This window comes from Protopterus annectens, chromosome 8.part0, assembly GCF_019279795.1.
Source record: "Protopterus annectens isolate FY-2018-M chromosome 8.part0, PAN1.0, whole genome shotgun sequence".
NCBI lineage: Eukaryota > Metazoa > Chordata > Ceratodontiformes > Protopteridae > Protopterus > Protopterus annectens.
Window position 1 is genome coordinate 702,932,982 of NC_056741.1, and position 22,871 is coordinate 702,955,852.

At 45.1% G+C, this 22,871-nt stretch overlaps 1 protein-coding gene across 1 annotated transcript in view; it reads right to left on the bottom strand.

Annotated features, from left to right (window-relative positions):
- The window catches only part of KHDC4 (KH domain containing 4, pre-mRNA splicing factor), a gene marked incomplete in the record, with an annotated part of 2,214,276 nt that overhangs the window by 790,233 nt on the left and 1,401,172 nt on the right, over positions 1-22,871 (bottom strand). Inside the window, 1 exon segment of the mRNA XM_044080154.1 lies at positions 8,165-8,225. Coding sequence (XP_043936089.1) covers positions 8,165-8,225 — 61 coding nt within the window.

Genomic DNA, 22,871 nt, shown 5'->3' on the forward strand with positions numbered 1-22,871 from the left:
TTTGTTTACCGGGAAGGTCCGACTTGGAACGAGTCAATTTTCAGTGGAGGACTGAGGAGAAACTATCCAGACGCACGTCTTTGTTATATGGGAGGTACCTGAAGCACCGGGAGGAAACACACATGCAAGCAGGGAGAACATGCAGACTCCGCACAGAAGGAACCCCAGCTGAGAATCGAACCTGAGAACCTCTTGCTGTGAGGCAACAATGCTAACCACTACACTACTGCACCCTCCTGTATGGGAGTTGGATGCCAGAGCTTGCAAAGTGACACTGCACCCATCGGATACCCCAAGTCCTTTGGTTCATAAGGAAAAAGGGACTCAGTGTGGTGGACTCCAGACAGGTATCAGAAGCCATAGTCTCATGTGGGGGGTGGGGGGTGATTTCAAACATCCCACTTTTCAACAAAAATGACCCTGCATGGACTATCCAATACCAACAGGCTGTTGTCTAGTAACCTGTCTTAACACTGTTTTTACAAGTAAAGTCCAACTGAAAATGATAGGAAGCCATAGTGCATGTGGGCCACGGAGAAGCTCTCTCTCAACTCTGCCCTACAATTTACAGTACTAGACTTAAAGTGATCACATTGGGGACAGTTGGGCATGTCTGGCTTTGGATCTAGGCAGAACAAAGTGTAGAAGTCCTTGCGAGGGATTTGTTTACAACACTAAGCAAAGATCAGTCTTCAAACAATACAGAAAAATATGGTAAGCAAAAAGATTTTTCCCGAGGCAGTACTTGGCTTTAGTTACTCTGGCTTTGGATCAACAGATGTACTCAACAATGACTATATCTGGCTCAGACAGCAATAAAGACCTGAGGAAATGGTGCTGGCCAACAACCTATACCCTGACATCAAGAGGGGAGGGAGTAAGGCGGACCAGGGAGAGGGGAATAAACCTCTGGTATTAGGGCCATCCAAAAGATTCCCACAGCAGGAAACCAAGAAGTTACTACTGCAACAGTGAAACAGAAAACATTAAATGGGCTCTCCTCAGCTAGCTGTAGCAGATGGGATAACCCATGGAGGAGGGAGATTTTTTTCCTCTGGTAGTCAGGCAGGCCAAAGGCTTTCACAGCAGGAAATCCCACAGGTCAGGACTGCAACAATGAAACGAAGAACATCCAGTGCTGTCATGGCCACAAGGCTCCAACAAGGGCAGTTTTCTCCTTGACAATTTTCTAGATGACCCTTAGGAAATCAAACAGAAATGTGCTTTTTCAGCTGATGGAAAGCATCTTGTGCCCAAGCCTTCTGAAGGTGACCCTGGAAGCACAACTGACTTGGTTGTTCTGGGGAATAAGAAAACTCTATATTCTTTTGGTGCCCTTAACTAGTCAAAGCCTGCTTGTGCAAAACCCACCTGTGTGGGTCTAAGGACTTGCTCAGGCGGCCTGCCACCTGTCTTCTGTGGGGATGTAATTTGCCAAGAGCATCATATTTAGATTTACAGCCCTCTCACAGGTCTGCAATGCCAGCTTTCAGAAGCTGCAGATGTGTGTGCCTCTATGTATGCTAGTGTTATTACAAAGTACAGTTGTGTACACTTACCATAAATGGAGATGTTAGAGTGTATTCACTGTTGCAGTCATTACATTTGGGTTATCTGCCTGCAGGTAGCCCTCAGCTGGCCTGAATACCAGAGTCTTGGATTCCTGCATCGGATGCTGTCCCTCCTTCCATGACATCGGGTCGTCAGGGGTATAAAACATGCAGCCGATGCCATTACATCAGTTTTTCTTGCCCAAGATGTCAGGTGCCCCCATAATGGGAAGCAATTATATGTTATGTTACCCTTCCAACAAAAAGCAAATACACAAGAAAGATCAAATACACCAAGCAAGAAGGAAAGGTAGAGCCAAGAGAAGTCAGGGCGCTGGAGGGAGTGTAACCAGGACTGCAACAGTGAATACACTTGAACATCTACATTTTTTGTAAGTGTACACAACTGTACTATGTTCTTCGTGTTTCACTGTTGCAGTCATTACATTTGGGTAGATTCCCAAAGCTAAGAAAGGGAGGAGGAAGTTAGAGCGCATTAGGACCAGCTATTAAGCTCTGCAATACTGCAGTGGCAAAACCAGCTCTGGATTTAGAAAAAATAGGCATGTGGTAATGCTTGGTGAAGGTATGAACAGAGCTCCAGGTAGCAGCTTTTAGGATGTCCCTGGTAGGGACCCCTCTGAGAAAGGCTGCAGAGGTAGATGCAGCCCTGGTGGAATGTGATCTTATCCCCTGTGGGGTAGGTTTTCCAATGTGCTTATAGCAGAAATGAATGCAATGGGCTATCCATTTAGAAATGGTTTGCTTTGAAATGGCCTTCCCCTCTGCCCCTGCAGCAAAGCCACCTAGCAGCTGTTCAGATTTTCTGAGAGGCTTAGTCCTGTCCAAATAAAATCTAAGTTGTCTGTGCACGTCCAAAGAGTGCAGGATTTGTTCTCCTTTGTTTTGTGGACTAGGAAATAAGGTAGGCAAATGAACAGACTGATTTTAGGCCACACTAGACACCACACCTTTGGCATAAAGGAAGGATTGGTCCTGAGGGATACTCTGCATGGAAGATAATAAAGGGCTCCACTGCCATGAGGGCCTGTAACTCAGACACTCTTCTTGCTGAAGTGATGGCTAGAAGGAAGGCTGTTTTCCAAGAAAGGAATTTCAACTCTGCGGTTGCAGCTGGTTCAAAAGGAGGGAGAGTGAGCTTTTCCAATACAAAGTTAAGGTCCCAGGCTGCAGTAGGGGCTCACCTGAGGGGGGGCGGTCTTAAATTTTTAGCCCCTCTGAGGAACTGCTTTAACAGGGGGGTGAGAGAAGAGGGGTGGGTTCAGTATTACAATGTGCTGAAATTGCAGAGGCATGAATTTTGATTGACGAGAAGGACAGGCCCTTGTGGAGCATTTCTGTTAAGTACTGAAGAATATAAGGGTAAACTGAGCACCATAGTGCCCATACACTGGGTTGGCTCCAGGAACAGTATCTTTTCTACTTTTCAGCATAGGATTTTCTAGTTCTAGGTCTCCTTGCTTCCAGAATGACCTCTAGCACCTGCTTACTGAGGGATGATATTGGAGAGCTCAAGGAATTAGCCTGGATGCAAGGTTCAGGGTTTGAACCTGAGGGTGCAGAATCTGCCCGCCTGCTGGGACAGCAGAGAAGGTATTTGAGGTAGGTGCCATGGATCCAGCAGTATCATGCTGCGCAAGAGGGGGTACCAGTGCTGGCGAGGCCAGTCTGGTGCAATAAGACTTGCCCTTGGTCTGTCCTGTTTGATCGTTAGCAAAAACGTCGAGAGGAGAGGCAGAGGGGGAAGGCATAAACAGAGAGGCTTTCCCAGGTGAAGGACAGGGCATCCACTTTCCAAGCTTGACTGTGGGGAGTCCTTGTGCTGAATTTGTCCAACTGGTAGTTCCGGTGGGAGGCAAACAGGTCTATCTCTGGAGTCCCCCCATTTGTTCCTCAAGAGGGTGAATATTTCTGGTTCCAGTCTCGATTTGTGTGGGTACATGAGATTTCTGCTTAGATCATCTGCCAGTGAATTTAGCTTGCCTGGCAGGAATTGAGCTTGTAGGTGCACTTGGCAGCTCAAAGCTGTGTTCCACAGAGTCATAGCTAGTCTGCAGAGAAGGTACGAGTGGGTTCCCCCCTTGCTTATGTGCCACAACTGTGGTGTTGTCTCTCTTTACCAATAATTGTCCTGGAAGGATGTGGTCCTTGAAAGCTGTCAGGGAATTCTGTACAGCTAACATTTCTTTTTGGTCGATATGCAGGTGCATCTGACTCAGGTTCCATTTGCCCTGAATGCAATGGCCTGCCAACTGAGCCCCTCATGATGCGTCTGTAATCAGGGTTTGGGTGGCAGGGGGTAGATTGAAAGGGAGCCCCTTGCTGATGTGGCAGGCCTCTGCCCACGAAAGGAACTCTGTCTTTATACAAGGAATGATAGGAATCATTGATTCCAGGTCCTGAGAATGTTGGCACCATAGGCTTTTTAGATACCATTGTAGTTTCCTCATATGCAGTCTTGCATATGGAATTTGTAGAATGCAAGAGGCCATGAACCCCAGGGCTTGCAGGATTTTCCTTGCAGATAGCTGGGTCTTTGTGGCCAGTAGTTTGAAGTAAGCTGTCAAACTTGTTTCTCTGGCGTGAGGTAAGCCATCTGGGAAGTTGTGTTCAAGCTTACTCTCAGGAATACAATTTGTTGGCAGGGTACTAGATGAGATTTATTTCTGTTTATGGTGTACCCCAGCGAGTTTAGAAGTTTCTTTACAAATGCCAGATGTTTTAATAGCATGTACTGGCTTTCTGCCCGAATCAGACAATCGTGCAGGTATGGGTATATTTGAATATTTCTCTGCCTGCAAAATGCAATGACTGGAGCTAGACACTTTGTGAATACCCTGGGCGCAGTAGATAAGCCAAAGGAAGTGCAGAGAACTTATAGTGCATGGAGCCTGCTTTGAAGCATAGGTATTTTCTGCAAGATTCCCTTATTGGAATGTGCAGGTAAGCTTCCTTTAAGTCCAAGGTTGCCAACCAGACATCTTTGCCTAGCATAGGAAGCAGCTGCTGAAGTGTTAGTATTTTGAATTTTGGGATTACCAAAAAGGTGTTTAGAATAGAGAGGTCCAGGATAGGATGCCAAGAGCTGTCTTTTCTGGGTACCAAGAAAAGTCTTGAGTAAAAACCTTGTCCCCTTTCTTCAGCTGGGAAAGGTTGAATAGACCTGATACTCACAAGCGAGAGAACCTGCTGTTGAGCCTCTGCCCACTCAATTTGGGGGTAGGTCTGGCCAACGGTTTGGGGTTGGTAAGGTATAGAAGTGGAATATGTATCCTTGGAAGACTACATTTAAAACCCATTTGCCCTGGGTAACGATTTCCCAGTTTTTTGCATGCAGGCGATCTTTCCCACTAGGGAAGCAGGCAGTTGAGCAGGGCTTGGAAGAGTTAAGGTCAAGTCATTGCGACATTTTTGCATGGGGGGAATGTTATTACTTCCAGCTTTGAAAGTGGGAGCCCCCCACTGCTTAGGCCTGTGTGTACCTTGAGATTGTAGCCTAGGTGGTCTGCTGTTCCTGAATCTGGGCTGAGAAGGCCTGGAAGAGACTGGAAAGGAACACTTCTTAGAAGGTCAATGCCTACTAAATCTGGGAGACTGTACTTGCAGGAAAACTAACAGTTTGCATATATTTAACTTTTTTCTCCATCTTTTTAAGGACTTCTGCTTTGTTGCCAAACAAGTGGTCTTGGTTTAAGGGAGCATCCAGTAATTTAGCTTTAACATGATCTGGCAAGTTTTGCTCCTTAAGCCAAGCATGCCTTCTAAGTACAGACCCAGTGACAGCAGCCCTGCAAGATGCTTCTAAAGAATCAAAACCACACTGCAAAGTATGTTTACCAACTTGTTCAGCAGAATGCATTAAATCTTGTAATTCTTTATGTTCAGCACAGCTAGGAATCAACATCATTTTCTGTTTAAGTCCCATAATATGTTGTTGATACTTTAATATATGAAACTAGCAGTTTAAGACCCTAATGGCCAAAGCAGCAGAAGTGTATACCTTCTTACCCAATCTGTCCAAGGCCCTGGAATCTCTATCAGAGGGGGAAGGGTTTTTAGCAGTAGTAGCCTTAATGCCTTTTGGTTCTTGGGAAATGGTCTCTGGATCCGCAGTAGGATTTTTGAAGAGAAACTTGAGAGAGTCGGGTACTCTAATACCAGTCAGGTTTTCTGGGAGCTGGAGGTAAGAGTCTGGGGCCAGGCTAGATTCCAAGAAGGGATCATCTACAATGTCCAGAGCAGGAGGTAGCTAAAGGCCTGTGTTGAGGGAGGAGTAAGAATCCCCTAAGCCTATTTTTGGAGTCAGAGTAATCCTGGCTTTCCCAGCAGAAATCCTCCCTAAGAGTGCAAGGTTTCACCAAAAGAAAAATCTTCTGGAGGGGAAGCAGAGGGAAAGGAATCCACTGCATCAGAATCCTCATAGGTTGATAAGGGCAATCCTGGTAATCAGAAGAAACAGAAATTTCAGAATCCTGATCACAAGAATAATCAGTTCTAGGTCTCAGAGGGGGGGGAAGGCTGACTTCCTCTAATTAAAGTAATAAGGTCTTCAGCCCATTCTTGTTTTTTTAGGCATACAGACGTGGACGTCAGTTTTCTAGGCGTGGGTAGAGTTTTAGGCCTTGAAGAAGAAGATGGCGTCGGTTTGAAATGCAAGTCTGTAGGCCTGAATACACCCTCAGAAGCCGGTGCTTGCACAGCGGCTCTGGACTCATCCAAGGTAGAGACATCCGCAGGTTCCAAAGTCGAAGAAGCACCTCGCGGCATACCGGACTCCGAAAGGGTCTCAGTAGAGGGAGGCATGCGAATCTGAAGTAGCAGGTATCAGGGGCTGCAAAAGCACATCACTGAGTTCCAGCAAACTGGCGACTAGCTTATCAGAAGTGTCGTCGGCAGTTTTGCACCTATGCGGTCTCTTTCTTTATCTTTACGTTTTTTCAGAATATCAGTAGTCAGATAGCTTACCGAAGCCATTTCTGGATAGTTAAACAGAGTACCAAAATAATTTGCTGCAAAAATAGCCCGATGACGAATAGTTTGGGGGTTGAATAAAACACAAAAGCGAGGGACGTCGTGGTCCGGACCTAATCAAGGAATGCAGTACGAATGAAAATCTTTATGAGGTATTTGCTTTCCACAGGTAATGCAATTGTTAACTTTTACTGACATCTTTTTAAGAGCAAGAAAAAGGATCCCCAACGGGGTACTTACTCGAAAATGAAAATTTCAGGAGTCGGCCGACCGGCACTTGCGAACTGCTTCTGCTTTGGCACCGCGCGGCAAGAAAGACTGATATAATGGCATCGGTTGCATGTTTTATACCCCTGACCTCCTGACATCATGGAAGGAGGGACAGTATCCGACGCAGGAATCCAAGACTGTGGTATTCAGGCCGGCTGAAGGCTACCTGCAGGCAAGATAACCCAAATGTAACAACTGCAACAGTGAAACATGAACACCTGCTTTGCTGTTTGTGACTACCTACAGGGAACATATTATTGACAGGGCCATCACTTGGAGGGTGTACTGTAATACCATCTTTTCCTTCAAAATGAAAGTACAACTCGCTATCTTCTCTTGGACCATGTGCCTTGGATTCTTTAGACTCTGAGTGTGCACCTCATGTCAGCTTTGAGGTAGCTGCTATCAGAATCTATTTGTGGGCTGGCAAAAATATGCAAGGCACTGTCTCTGTTTTGACTGAGGAGCTTCAGCAACTCAGTTTCTTTAAGCAATGCAAGGTTGGGAGAGATTGCTCCAATAGCTATGAATGCTGATATTCCTGAGACTACTGGAATTTTGCCATGTATATTCAAAGTCAGTGGGGCCATCGGTATGGTGGTGGCCATCCGTCCTAATATACAGAGGACTTTGTACGACTGTTTAAAGAGACTCTGATGCCATTTCTTGGAAGTGAAAGCACTTTTCTAGAAGAAACCCTGTTCAGGTTGGTGTCCAGTAGTACACACAAGAAAACTACTCTCTGAAAGGGAATTAAGTGCGATTTGTACAGGTATAGCACAAAGCCTAGTTTAATCTTTAGAAGTTTACTCTTCCAATTAAAGACATTTCTGTCTATTGTGTTTTAGGGGAAGTAACCTACCCCCTGGAAAGGTGGCCAAAAAGCAGATGCTATAGCTGCCAAAATTCCATTTTATAGAGTGCTGAAATAATGACCACCTACACATCACTAGCTACAAACAGGCATGGAAAAAGGGACAGGCTAATTGTATAATGAATAGCTGCAAAAGTCAGATGCATGCTGTGGACTACAGGCCTAACTCTGCCTTAGGAATCTCTAGTGAAAGGGAGCTAAACTAGTGCTTTGCAGTTGCAAATTGCATAACTCATCCAGTCCAAAAAAATCATAATAGCATCATGCAAGCAGGGCAGTCACCCCACAACAGACCTATTATCAAACTGCAGTACATTCATGCATGAGTCACCCTAAAAACAACTTATTACTAAAGTGCAGCGCACAAACTTTTGAACCTACTATACATCTTAAAGCGATCACTAATGGTCAGTAAAACTAGAAATGGCATAATTGCATTCAAACGAACTTCTTTTTCTCTTAATATAAAAGTACTTACAGTCTGCAGCAAACTCTCACAAAGTTTTTTGGCAGCGGCCAGGCCTTCAGGTTTTGGATGGCTGTTTGGAAACAGAAAAGATAAGCAGTTTCAATAGTAATCTGTTAGCATTCAATGACTCCCAAGAGATTAAGATTTGGGTGCTAAGAACGCTTACTATACACAGCACAGCAAGGTGAATGTACTTCACATAAACTGAAGTTCCTGCCATACTGGGACAAACCAGTTTTAAACCCATCAGCCTAGCAAGCGTTTTGGGCAAAACATGGAAAAAGTACAGTTGTGTACACTTACCATAAATGTAGATGTTTGAGTGTATTCACTGTTGCAGTCATTACATTTGGGTTATCTGCTTGCAGGTAGCCCCCAGTCGGCCTGATTAACAAAGTCTTGGGTCCTGCGTCATTTGCTGTCCCTTCTTCCATGACGTCAGGTCGTCAGGGGTATAAAACATGCAGCTGACGCCATTACATCAGTTTTTCTTGCCCCAGATGTCAGGTGCCTCCCTAATGGGAAGCAATTATATATAAAAGTACAAAGATATACCTCCAATAAAAAAGCAAATACACCAAAAAGGCTTTTTAAGCGTAGTAAAAGAAAGTAGAGCTATAGTCAAAAGAAGTTAGGGGGCTAGAGGGAGGGTAAGCAGGACTGCAACAGTGAATACACTCGAACATCTACATTTGTGGTAAGTGTACACAACTGTACTATGTTCTTCGTGTTTCACTGTTGCAGTCATTACACTTGGGTAGATTCCCAAAGCTATGGTTGGGAGGAGGAATTTAGATAGCATTAGGGCCAGCTATAAGGCCCTGCAAGACTGCAGTGGCAAAGCCAGCTCTGAATTTAGAGAAAATTGTTAAATGATAATGCTCGGTGAAAGTATGTACAGAATTCCACGTAGCAGCTTCTAGGATGTTCCTGGTAGGGATGCCTCTGAGAAAGGCTGTAGATGCAGCCCTGGTGGAGTGAGGTCTGATCCCTTGGGGGATAGGTTTTCCATGGTGCTTATAGCAAAAATGAATGCAATGGCTTATCCATTTAGAAATGGTTTGCTTTGAAATAGCCTTCCCCTCTGCCCCTGCAGCAAATGCCACCAGCAGTTGTTCAGATTTCCTTTGAAGTTTAGTCCTGTGCAAGTAGAATCTAAGTTGTCTGTGTACATCTAAGGAATGCAGTATCTGTCCCCCTTTATTCTGTGGATTGGGAAAGAAGGTTGGCAAATGAATGCATTGATTAAGAGCCACACTGGATACCACCTTGGGTATTGTGGATGGACTGGTTCTGAGGGACACCCTGTACGCATGAAAAATGAAGAAAGGCTCCACTGCCATAAAGGCCGGTAATTCAGATACCCTTCTAGTTGAAGTGATTGCTAAAAGGAAGGCTGTTTTCCAAGAAAGAAATTTTAAGTCTGCAGTAGCAGCTGGCTCAAAAGGAGGTAGAGTGAGCTGCTCCAAGACAAAGTTAAGGTCCCAGGCTGGGGTTGGAGCTCTCTTAGGTGGTCTCAAATTTCTGGTCCTTCTGAGGAACTGCTTGAGCAGTGGATGAGAGAAGAGGGGAGGTTCTGTGTTATAATGAGCTGAAATGGCTGAGGTGTGGATTTAATGGAGGAAAAAGACAGGCCCTTGTGAAGCATCTCAGTTAAGTATTGTAAAATCTGAGGTAAATTGGGCGCTGCTGTCCTCATCGCTTGAGATTGGTTCCAGGCACAGAATCTTTTCCATTTTTCAGCATAAGATTTTCTAGTACTAGGCCTCCTTGCCTCTAAAATGATATCCATCACAGGTTTGCTGAGGGATGGTAAAGGGGAGATTAAGTAATTAGCCAGGCTGCAAGCTTCAGTGTTGGAAGCTGAGGGTGCAGAATCTGGTTCTCCTGCTGAGACAGCAGGGAAGGAGTCTGAGGCAGGTGCCATGGAGATAACTGAGACACACTGCGCAGGAGGGGGTACGAGTATTGGCGTGGCCAGCCTAGCGCAATCAAAATCATCCTTGGTTTGTCCTGTTTGATTTTTAATAGTACTTTAGAGAGTAGAGGCAGAGAGGGGAAGGCATAGACTAATAGGTTTTTCCAGCTGAAGGACAGAGCATCCACTTTCCAGGCTTGTTTGTGGGGAGTCCTTGTGCAAAATTTGTCCAACTGGTAGTTCTATGGAGAGGCAAACAGGTCTATATCTGGGCTCCCCCATTTGCTTGTCAACATGTTGAAAATCCTTGGTTCCAGTTTCCACTCATGTGGGTCCATGAGGTTTCTGCTTAGTCCGTCTGCCAGTGTGTTTAATTTTCCTGGCAGGAATTGAACTTGTAGGTGCACTTGGTAGCTCAAGGCTGTGTTCCACAATGTCATGACTAGTCTGCAGAGGGGTTAAGAATGTGTACCCCCCCCCCCCGCTTGTTTATGTACCACATAACAGTGGTGTTGTCCGTCTTTACCATTAGTTGTCCTGGAAGAATGTGGTCCTTGAAGGTTGTCGGAGCATTCTGTAAAGCTAACATTTCTTTTTGATTGATATGCAGGTGCATTTGACTTGGGTTCCATTTGCCCTGAATGCAATTCCCTGCCAGGTGAGCCCCCCCCCCCCCATGCATAGTCTGATGCGCCTTTTGTTAGGGTTTGGGCAGCAGGGGATGGTGTGAAAGGTAGTCCCTTGCTTTGGTGGCAGGCTTCTGCCCACCAAAGGAACTCTAGGCATAGGCAAGGTATGACAGAAATTATTGTTTCTAGATCTTGAGAATGTTGACACCATAGGCTTTTTAGACACCACTGTAGATTCCTCATATGCAGTCTTGCATATGGAGTTAGAAGAATGCAGGAGGCCATGAACTCCAAGGCCTACAGTATTTGTCTTGCAGATAGCAGGGTTTTTGTGGCCACTTGTTTGAAGTAGGTTGTCAAATTAATTTGTTTCTCTGGCGTGAGGTAAGCCATCTGGGAAGTTGTATTCAAGCTTCCTCTCAGGTATATAATTTGTTGACAGGGTACCAGGTGTGATTTCTTTTCGTTTATGTTGTACCCCAGACAAGTTATAACCGTTTGTACAAAGGCCAAATGATTCAAAAGTAGGTCCTGGCTTTCTGCCTGAATTAGACAATTGTCCAGGTATGGGTATATTTGAATATTTCTTTGCCTGCAAAATGCAATAACTGGAGCTAGGCACTTTGTGAATACCCTAGGCGCAGTAGATAAGCAAAAGGGCAGTACAGAGAACTGATAGTACGTGTAAGCCTGCTTTGAAGCGTAGGTATCTTCTGCAAGATTCCCTGATTGGGATGTGCAAATATGCTTCTTTTAACTCTAGTGTTGCTAACCAGGCATCTTTGCTTAGCATAGGAAGTAAATGGTGAAGAGTTAGCATCTTGAATTGTGGAATCTCCAAAAAGGAGTTTAGAGTAGACAGGTCCAGGATAGGACGCCGTGAGTTGCCTTTTCTGGGTACCAGGAAAAGTCTTGAGTAGAAACCTTGTCCCTTTTCCTTTTCTGGTACCAGTTGAATAGCCCCCATGCATAAAAGAGAAAGTACTTGTTTTTGGGTCTCTGCCCACTGATATGGGGGAGGTCCAGCCACCCGCTTGGTGTTGGCAACGTGTGGAAGTGAAATCTGTATCCCTAGGACACTACATTTTAAAACCCATTTGTCCTGGGTAATGAGTTCCCAATTCTTGATAAGTGCTTGGAAATTTTAAAAGGAAGTCACTGAGACAATTTAACATAGGGGAAGTCTTATTATTCCCAGATTTGGAAGTGGAGGCCCCCCACTGCATAGTTCTGTGTCTCCCCCTGGGACTGAAACCTGGGGTTTTTGCTGTGTCCAAGTTGGCTTGAGAAGACCTGGAAGGGGCTAGAAAGGACCAATTCTTAGAGGGCCAGTGCCTACTAAATCTAGGAGGCTGAACATGTAAAAATTTTTAACAGTTTGCACAGACTTAGCTTTATCTTCCATCTTTTTAAGAACTTCCTCAGCCTTGTTGCCAAACAGGCGGTCCTGATTTAAAGGAGCATCCAAGAATTTAGTTTTAACATGATCAGGCAAAGATTGCTCTTTAAGACAAGCATGCCTTTTCAGCACAGACGCAGTAACAGTAGCCCTGCAAGAGGCATCTAATGAATCAAAACCACATTGCAAAGTACGTTTTCCAACTTGTTCAGAAGAATGCATTAAAGTAGTTGTGTACCCTTACCATAAATGTAGATGTTTGAGTGCATTCACTGTTGCAGTCGTTACATTTGGGTAATCTGCTGGCAGGTTGCCCTCAGTCGGCCTGAATAACAAAGCCTTTCGTCCTGCGTCGGTTGCCGTCTCCTCTTCCATGACGTCAGGTCATCAGGGGTATAAAACATGCAGCCGACACCATTTTATTCAGTTTTTCTTGCCTCAGATGTCAGGTGCCCCCCCCAAATGGGGAGCAAATATATATATACATATATATATATATATATATATATATGCACTTTTTGCAACATAAACTTTACCTTCATCTAAAAGCAAATATACCACAAAGGCTTTAGAGTATAGTGAAGGAAAGAGAAGTTATAGAAAAGGGGAATGGCGGGTGGGTAACCTGGACTGCAACAGTTAATATACACGAACATCTACATTTATGGTAAGGCTACACAACTGGACTATGTTCTTCGTGTTTCACTGTTGCAGTCATTACATTTGGGTAGAATTCCAAAGATATGGATGGGAGGATGGAACTAAATAGCATTAGGAGCGGCTATAAGGCCCTGCAGAACTGCAGTGGCAAAGCCTGCCCTGGATTTAGAAAAGAGAGGCAAATGATAATGCTTTGTGAAGGTATGAACAGAACTCCAAGTAGCAGCTTCTAGAATGTCTTTGGTTGGAACTCCTCTGAGAAAGGCTGCTGAAGTAGAGGCAGCTCTGGTTGAATGTGATCCGATTCCCTTGGGTACAGGTTTACCATGATGCAAGTAGCAAAAACAAATGCAGTGGCTTATCCACCTAGAAATAGTCTGCTTTGATATAGCCTTCCCCTCTATACTGAAGCAAATGCCACCAGTAGTTGCTCAGACTTTCTTAGGAGATTTGGTCCTGTTTAAGTAGAATCTTAGTTGTCTGTGTACGTCCAATGAATGCAGAATCCACTCCCACTTGTTCTGCGGATTTGAGTAAAATGTTGGCAAGTGAATTGTTTGGATAAGAGCCACACTGGATACCACCTTAGGCATAAAGGAAGGATTGGTCCTGAGGGACACACTGTCCGGGTGAAATGTAATAAAAGGCTCCACAGCCATGAGAGCCTGTAGTTCTGAAACTCTTCTTGCTGAAGTGACTGCCAAAAGGAAAGCTGTTTTCCAAGATAAAAACTTTATATCCACAGTAGCTGCTGGTTCAAAAGGGGGCAGGGTGAGTTTTTCCAGCACAAAATTGAGGTCCCATGCATGAGTTGGTGATCTTCTGGGAGGTCTTACATTTTTGGACCCTCTAAAATACTGTTTTAGCAGAGGATGAGAGAAGATAGGAGGCTCCGTGTTGTAATGAGCCGAAATGGCAGAGAAATGGATTTTTATTGAAGAAAAGGATAGGCCCTTGGTCAAGCATCTCAGTCAAGTATTGTAAAATCTGAGGGATATTTGGTTTTGCTGAGTCCGTTCCTTGTGCTTGGTTCCAAGCCCAGAATCTCTTCCATTTATCAGCATAAGATTTTCTAGTACTAGGCCTTCTGGCTTCCAAAATGACATCCATAACAGATTTACTGAGAGGTGTTTGAATAACTACATGATCAGCCATGCTGCCAGGTTCAGAGTTTGTAGCTGAGTGTGCAGAATTGGACTGTTCTGCTGAGACAGTAGATGAGGAATTTGAGGCAAGTACAAAGGAGGTAGTTGAGACATATTCCTTAGAAATGGGTGCCAGTGCTGTTGAGGCAAGTCCGGAGCAATTACGATCATTTTTGGTTTTTCCTGTCTGGCCTTTAGTAAGACCCTGGGAAGAAGAGGCAGAGGAGGAAAGGCATAGACTGATAGGTTTTTCCAACTGAAGGATAGGGCATCCACTTTCCATGCTTGTCTGTGATATGTCCAGTTGATAATTTTGGGGAGAGGCAAATAGATCTATGTCTGGGCTCCCCCATTTCTGTGTTACCTTGCTGAAGACTTGTGGATCCAGTATCCACTCGTGAGGGTCCGTAAGATTTCTGCTTAGGTCATCTGCCAGAGTATTTTGTTTTCCTGGCAGGAACTGAGCTCGAAGATGTACTTGGTAAGTCAAGGCTGTGTCTCACAATGCCATGGCTAGTCTGCAAAGGGTGTAGGAATGTGTACCCCCTTGCTTGTTTATGTACCACATAACCGAGGTGTTGTCCGTCTAGCAGTAGTTGTCCTGGATGAAGTAAGTCCTTGAAGGCTGTCAGGGCATTCTGAACAGCTAGCATCTCTTTCTGGTTGATATGTAGACGCATTTGGGTTCCATATGCCCTGAATGCATCTCCCCACCAGGTAGGCCCCCCAAGCATAGTCTGATGCATCTGTAGTTAGGGTTTGGGTGGCAGAGTGTAGAGTGAATGACAGTCCCTTGTTTTGGTGACATGTCTCTGCCCACCAAAGAAACTCCTGTTGTAGGCAGGGAATGAGTGGAATCATTGTTTCCAGACTTGTGACAATGGTGACTCCATAAGCTTTTTAGGTACCATTGAAGTGTCCTCATATGCAGTCTTGCATATGGAATTAGTAGAATGCAGGATGCCATGAACCCCAAAGCCTGCAGAATTTGTCTTGCAGATAAAGTACAGTTTGGTACCTACCATAAATGTAGATGTTCGAGTGCTCATACAGCTGCAGTCATAACAGATGGGTTATCCTGCCATCAGGCGGGTCCTCGGTCGGCTGAATTCCAAAGTCTAGGTCCGGCGTCGGTTGTCGTAGCTTCTTCCCTGACGTCAGTGCGGCAGGGGTATAAAAGAGGCAGCCGATGCCATTTTCTTCAGTTTTTCTTGCCCCAGATGTCAGGTGCCCCCAGAAGGAAGGCAAACAATGTTATGCAAAGATGCAATGTTGATAAATCAAAAACAGTAGTTGCAAGCAAATACACCATAAACGAATACCCAAAAAAGGTTATATGAAAAGTGTCATAAGGCCTGCCCTTAGAGGGGATGGAGGGAGGGAAACCTGGACTGCAGCTGTATGAGCACTCGAACATCTACATTTATGGTAGGTACAAAACTGTACTATGTTCATCATGCATACAGCTGCAGTCATAACAGATGGGTAGAATCCCAAAGCTAAGTAAGGGTGGTAGGCACTAAGTGGAACTAGGAGAGGCTAGGATGCCCTCCAGGACTGCGGTGGCAAAGCCTGCTCTAGATTTTGAGTATAGTGGGAGGTGATAGTGCTTGGAGAAAGTGTGCACTGAACTCCAGGTGGCTGCTTCCAAAATCTCCTTGGTAGGGACCCCCCTGAGGAAGGCTGCAGAGGTAGCTGTGGCTCTGGCGGAGTGGGATCTGATGCATGCAGGCACAGTTTTTGCATGAAATGAGTAACAAAAGCGTATGCAGTGGGCTATCCATTTTGAAATTGTCTGTTTGGAAATAGCCTTTCCCTGAGCACCTACAGCATAGGACACAAAGAGTTACTCAGATTTCCTGAATGGCTTTTGTTTTGTCCAAGTAGTAACAAAGTTGTCTGTGAATGTCCAAGGAATGTAGTAGTCTTTCCCCTTTGTTTTGTGGATTAGGATAAAAGGTAGGTAAGTGGATAGTCTGATTCAAAGCTACACTGGATACTACCTTTGGCATAAAGGTAGGATTGGTTCGTAAGGAAACTCTGTCCTGATGGAAAATGATGAATGGTTGCACAGCCATGAGGGCCTGTAGCTCCGAAACCCTGCGTGCTGAGGTGATAGCCAGAAGAAAGGCTGTTTTCCATGACAAGTACTGTAACTCTGTTGAAGAAGCTGGCTCGAAGGGAGGAAGGGTAAGCTTTTCCAATACGAAGTTGAGGTCCCAAGCAGGGACTGGTGGTTTCCTTGGGGGTTTTATATTCTTTGCCCCTCTGAGGAACTGCCTTAAGAGAAGGTGAGAGAATAAAGGAGGATCTGTGTTGTATTGTGCAGAAATGGCTGAAGCGTGGATCTTGATGGAGGAGAAGGAAAGTCCATTGTTTAACATCTCAGCTAGGTACTGTAAAATTCGAGGTATATTTATTACCCAAGGATTCTGTCCCTTTTCTTGATTCCAGGCACAAAATCGTTTCCATTTGGCGGAGTAGGCCTTTCTAGTAGAAGGTCTTCTGGCCTCCAAGATGACATCCTGCACCTCCTTGGAGAGGAGAAACTGTTGGGAAATCAAGGAATTCTCCAAGCAGCTAGATTTAGAGTTTTGAGATGGCTGTGAAGGGTTTTGTAGTTGTGCTGGGACAACAGAAGAGGGACTAGAGGTAGGATCCATGGTGGGGAATGTGTCAGGCTCTTCAGGAGTGGATACCAGTGTTGTCTTGGCCAGTCTGGAGCAATGAGAATCATTTTCGGCCTCTCTTCTCTGGATTTTAATAGAACTTTGGGCAGCAGAGGAAGAGGCGGGAAGGCACTAGACTGTCAATGTTGCCCAATTGAAGGAAAGTGCGTCCACTTTCCAGGCCTGTGGATGATAGGTCCTTGAACAAAATTTTTTCAACTGGCAATTTCTGTGGGTATCAAAGAGATCTATGTCTGGCTGTCCCCATGCTTGAGTTATCTTTGTGAAAACTTGAGGATGCAACTTCCATTCGTGTGGATCTGTCATATTTCTGCTTAGGTTGTCTGCCAGTGTGTTTTTCTTCCCTGTAGTTGAATTTGCGATAACAGTGCTGTGTTCCATAGGGTCATGGCTTGCCTGCACAGGGGGTATGAATGAGTTCCCCCCTGTTTGTTTATGTACCACATCACTGTGGTGTTGTCTGTCCTTATCAATAGCTGGCCTGGATGCAGTAGGTCTTTGAAGGTCATAATGGCCTTTTGCACGGCTAGCATTTCCTTTTGGTTGATGTGAAGGTGTTTCTCTTTTTGGGTCCATTTTCCCTGAATGCACTGATCTGTCATGTGTGCTCCCCAGGTGTAGTCTGAGGCATTTGTTGTGATGATTTGAGTCACTTGAGGTACACAGAAAGGAAGACCTGTGTTTCTTTGGCAAGCTTGAGTCCACCACAAAAATTCCTTTTGAAGGCATGGAATGAGTGGGATAATTGCTTCCAAGCTGTGGCTGTATTGAGACCATAAGTTTTTCAGGTACCATTGAAGTTTCCTCATATGCAGCTTTGCACATGGGATTAGTAGGATGCAAGATGCCATGAATCCCAGAGCCTGCAGGATTTTCCTTGCAGTTAGCCTGGTGTAAGTTGCTATTTTTCTGAAGTATTGAAACAGTTGCCCTTGCTTGTCTGGCATGAGGTAGGCCATCTGGGTGGTTGTATCCAAGCTGGCACCCAGGAAAATTATTTGTTGAGAGGGTATTAGTTTTGATTTCTTTTTGTTGACTGTGTATCCCAGGAAGTTCAACAGTTTTATTACAAATGCCAGGTGCTTCAGTAGTATGTCCTTGCTGTCCGCTTGGATCAGGAAGTCGTCCAGATATGGGTAGATTTGTATCCCTTGTAGTCTGCAGAAGGCGATTACTGATGCCATGCATTTCATAAACACTCTGGGTGCAGTAGATAAGCTAAAGGGCAATGCAGAGAATTGGTAATGGGTTGAACCTGCAAGAAATCTGAGGTATCTTCTGCAATATTGTCTGATAGGGACATGCAGGTATGCCTCCTTGAGGTCCAATGTTACCAACCAAGACTCCTTGCCCAGCATGGGAAGAAGCTGCTGTAATGTGAGCATCTTGAATTTTGGCACCTGTAGATATGTGTTTAGGATGGATAGGTCCAAGATAGGTCTCCAATCTTTGTATTTTCTCGGTACCAGGAATAGTCTGGAATAAAACCTTTGACCTTGTTCTTTTGCAGGTACCTCTTGAATTGCTTTCATGTCCCTGAGAGCTGAAACTTGTTTTTGTGCCTCTGCCCTTTGATTTTGTGGCAGGTTTGGCATGCCTCTCATTTTTGGAAGGGTGTGAAAGTGGAACCTGTAGCCTCTGTCTATAATGTCCAGAATCAATTTGTCCTTTGTAACAATATGGCCAATTTTTTGAGAATAATGTCAGTTTTCCGCCCAAAGGTGCTGCCATTAAAGCTTTGCTTGGCAGGTGTAGGGGGAAGTCATTGTGTCTGTTTTCTAAAAGACTGTGATCTATCTTCTCCACCTCTTGGGGTTGGTGCTTGCCACTGTCTGGCTCTGAAAGATCCTTGAGGTTTCCCTCTGCCCCTTGGGCGTCTGTATCTGCCCCTTTGAGGTCTGCCCGTGGCTGGAAAGGACCAATTTTTTGAAGGCCAGTTTCTGCTGAAACGTGGAGGCTGTACCTGCAGAAAATCTTTCACTGTTTGCATTGATTTCGCTTTTTCCTCCATTTTCTTTAGTACCTCCTCAGCTTTAACACCAAACAATACATCTTTTTGAAGAGGTGCATCTAATAGTTTAGCTTTGACATGATCTGGTAAGGATTGCTCTTTGAGCCAAGCATGCCTACGTATAACAGACCCCGTAACAGCAGCTCTACATGAGGCCTCGAAAGCATCAAAACCACACTGCAAGGTATGTTTACCCACTTGCTCTGCACCATGCAACAAATCCTGCAACTCTTTTAAATCTGGTTGTGTCATCTTGCTTTTCAGCTGAGATATCAAAAACTGTTGATACTTTAACATATGGAACTGACAGTTTAATGCCCTCATGGTTAAAGTGGCCGAGGTGTACACCTTTTCCCCCACCTTTCTAAAGCTCTGGAATCTCTCTCTGAAGGTAATGGGTTTTTAGCAGTAGAGGCCTTAATTCCCTTGGGACCCTGTGAAATTGTTTCTGGGTCAGCAGTATGGCTTTTATATAGGAACTGGTGAGAATCAGGAACCCGGTAATACCTGTCTGGTTTAACAGGAGCTGGAGGCAAAGAATCTGGATTAAGGCTGGCTTCTGTGTACACATCATCCAAAATATCTAAAACAGGAGGGATAGCCAGAGGCCTATGCAGGGGAAGCAGAAGAAATTCCCTGAGCCTTTTCTTGGAATCTGAGTAATCTTGGCCTTCCCAGTGTAAGTGTTCCCTCAATGTATGCAGGGTTTCCCCAAAAGAGAAGTCCTCAGGGGGGGAGACCGAGGGAATAGACTCCTCTGCATCAGAGTCTTCGAATGGAGAATAGGCATAATCCTGGTCCTCAGATAGTTCTGAGGTAATAGAAGCTTGATCTGAGGAAGGGTAGTCTTCCTTTAATCTGGGCCTTTTGTCAGAGGGGGGTTGCGAACCCCTGATGAGAGTAATCAAATCCTCAGCCATTTTAAGCATCTGTTTTTTAGGCATGGTGCCTTGAGAGGGGGGTCAGAGGAACCTGTTTTTTGGTTTTCATGGCTGCTTTAGATTTAGCGAAGGCTTTAATAGAGAAGGAGGAAGGCCTGAAGACCCCTTGAGAAATGGCAGGCCTGTCTAAATTCTGTGTTTCCCCGCCAGGAGTGGCATCAGGATCTGTAGTAGGAATGGGGGCCGAGGAGCCTGCGACCTCGGGTACTGAAGACACCGGTAATGCATTGTCATCGGTACTCAGGGGCTGCGTAAGCACCTTGCTGAGTACCGGAGAATCGGTAGTCGGCCTTAGCGTGGTTTCAGTAGGTGGTGCGGACCTCGTATGTCGGTCCTTATCTTTGCGTTTTTTGCTCAAAACTGGAGTCGGAGTATCCAACGACATAATATAATTACATTTTTTGCCAAAAAAGTGAGGGGCGAACTCCGCCCGACGCTTAATAGTGCGCTTATTGAATCTAGCACAAAAACGGCAGGCCGAGACGTCGTGGTCTGGGCCTAAGCAAGGTATACAGAAAGAGTGGAAATCCTTATGCGGTATTTGCTTCCCACATGAAATGCAATTATTAACTTTGTCCTACATCGGTCTGAGGCAAGAAAAGATTCCCCAACGGGGTACTTAGCTTTCAAGAAGACTTCGGCTGAAATACGTTCGTAAATCTCAGTAGCTGGCCGACCGGCACTTGCGAACTGCTTCAGCTTCGGGCACCGCGCGGCAAGAAAGACTGGAGAAAATGGCGTCGGCTGCCTCTTTTATACCCCTGCCGCACTGACGTCAGGGAAGAAGCGACGACAACCGACGCCGGACCTAGACTTTGGAATTCGGCCGACCGAGGACCCGCCTGACAGCAGGATAACCCATCTGTTATGACTGCAGCTGTATGCACGATGAACATCTGGGTTTTTGTTGCCATCTGTTTGAAGTATATAGTCAGTTGCCTTTGTTTGTCTGGTGTAAGGTAAGCCATCTGGGCAGTTGTATTCAAGCTTACACCCAGGAATGTAATTTTTTTGAGAGGGCACCAGTTGTGATTTCTTTTAGTTTATTGTGTACCCTAGGCATGTTAGACGCCTTTTTACAAACAACAGATGTTGAAGAAGAATGTCCTTATTTTCTGCTTGAATGAGACAGTCCAAGTAAGGATAGATTTGTATGCTTCTTTGTCTGCAGAATGCAATTACTGGTGCCAGGCACTTTGTAAACACCCTGGGTGCAGTAGATAAGCCAAATAGCAGTGCAGAGAATTGGTAATGCATAAAACCTGCCTTGAAGCAGAGGTATCTGCTGCACGATTCCCTTATTGGGATATACAGGTATGCCTCAAGTCTAGAGTCACTAACCAAGCGTTCTTGCCCAGCATCATGGGCAGTAGCTGTTGTAAAGTCAGCATTTTGAATTTTGGAATGTCCAGGAAAATGTTCAAAATCGATAAGTCCAGTATTGGACGCCTGGCAAGGAAGTCTTGAATAAAAACCTTGTCCTTTTTCCTGTTCTGGGACTGGTTGAATAGACTCATATCCATGAGGGACGTAACTTGTTTCTGAGCCTCTGCCCATTGATTTTGTGGCAGGTCTGGCCAACCATTTGGCACTGCAAAGTATGGAAATGAAATCTGTACCCCTGGGATATTATGTTTAATACCCACTTGTCCTGGGTAATTAACTGCCAATTTTGAGCATGAAGTGATAATTTCTCCCCCAAGGGGGCTGCCAAAAGATAAGTGCTTGGTGATGGTAGAGGAAAGTCACTGAGACTGCTTACTGTAGGGTTGTGCTTTGTTTCCTCCAGATTTGGAGGTGGAGGCATCCCATTGCTTTGACCTGTAAGAACCCTGTGATGGTATTTAGAGACTTTTGATCACCTGGATTTGCTTTCAGAGGCTCAGTTGGACACAGGAAAGGACCAATTATTAGTAGGCCAGTGCCTACTGAATCTGGGTGGCTGCACTTGCAAGAAATATTTTACAGTTTGCATAGATTTAGCTTTGTCTTCCATTTTCTTTAAAACCTCTTCTGCCTTATTACCAAACAGAGTATCATGCTGTAAATGGGGCATCCAAAAATTTAGCTTTAACATGATCAGGCAGATTTTGCTCCCTGAGCCAGGCATGCCTTCTAATCATAGATCCAGTAACTGCGGCCCTGCAAGAGGCCTCCAAGGAATCAAAACCACATTGCAAAGTATGCTTTCCAACCTGTTCTGCTGCATGCAACAATTCCTGCAATTCTTTATTTTCCAGACCATCAGAAATCAACATCATTTTCTGTTTCAATAGGCCAATAACATGCTGCTGATATTTAAGCATATGAAACTGGCAGTTTAAGGCCCTAATTGCAAAGGTTGCAGACGTATAAACCCTTCTTTCCCCATCTATCCAGCGCCCTGGAATCTCTATCAGAGGGGGTAGGATTTTTGGCTGTAGAGGCCTTTATACCTTTGGGACCCGGTGAGATTGTTTCAGGATCAACAGCAGGATTTTTGTATAGAAATTTGTGGGAGTCAGGAACCCTGTAATATCTGTCTGGCTTACTAGGAGCCGGAGGTAGGGAATCAGGAGCCATGCTTGATTCCGAAAACACATCAACAATGTCTAATACAGGAGGTACAGCCAAAGGCCTATGCTGAGGAAGAAGGAAATCCCCAAGCCTCTTTTTTGATTCAGAGAAATCCTGACTCTCCCACTGAAAATGTTCCCTTAAAGTATGCAAGGTTTCTCCAAAAGAATAATCCTCAGGAGGAGATGCAGATGGGATGGATTCTTCTGCATCTGAATCCTCATAGGGTGGGACAGAAAATTCCTGATCAGAAGAAACAGAAACCTGATCTGAAGATTCATAATCAGTGTCTTGCCTAGGCTTCTTAGCGGGGGGGGGGGGGGGGGGTTAGGAACCCCTGATCAAGGTAGTTAAGTCATCAGCCATTTTGATCATCTGTTTTTTAGGCATAGGGGCCTGAGCACGTGGGCTCATGCGTTGGTTTTTTAGACTTGGAACTGGTTTTTGAAGTTGGCGTCGGTTTTACATAAAAATGTTGAGTCCTGAAAACACCCTCAGAAGCCGGTGCCTGCTCAGCGGCTCCGGACCCACCAGAGGGAGGGAAATCCAAGGGTTCAATACTCTGAGAATCTAGCGGCATATTGGACTCATGGGTCTCGGTAGAGGCCTGCGACACAAAAAGTACAGTTGTGTACCTACCATAAATGTAGAAGTTCGAGTGTATTCACTGTTGCAGTCATTACTCTTGGGTTATCCTGCTGGCAGGCTACCCGCAGTCGGCCAGAATTCCAGTGTCTAGGTCCGGCGTCGGTTGCTGTCGCCTCCTC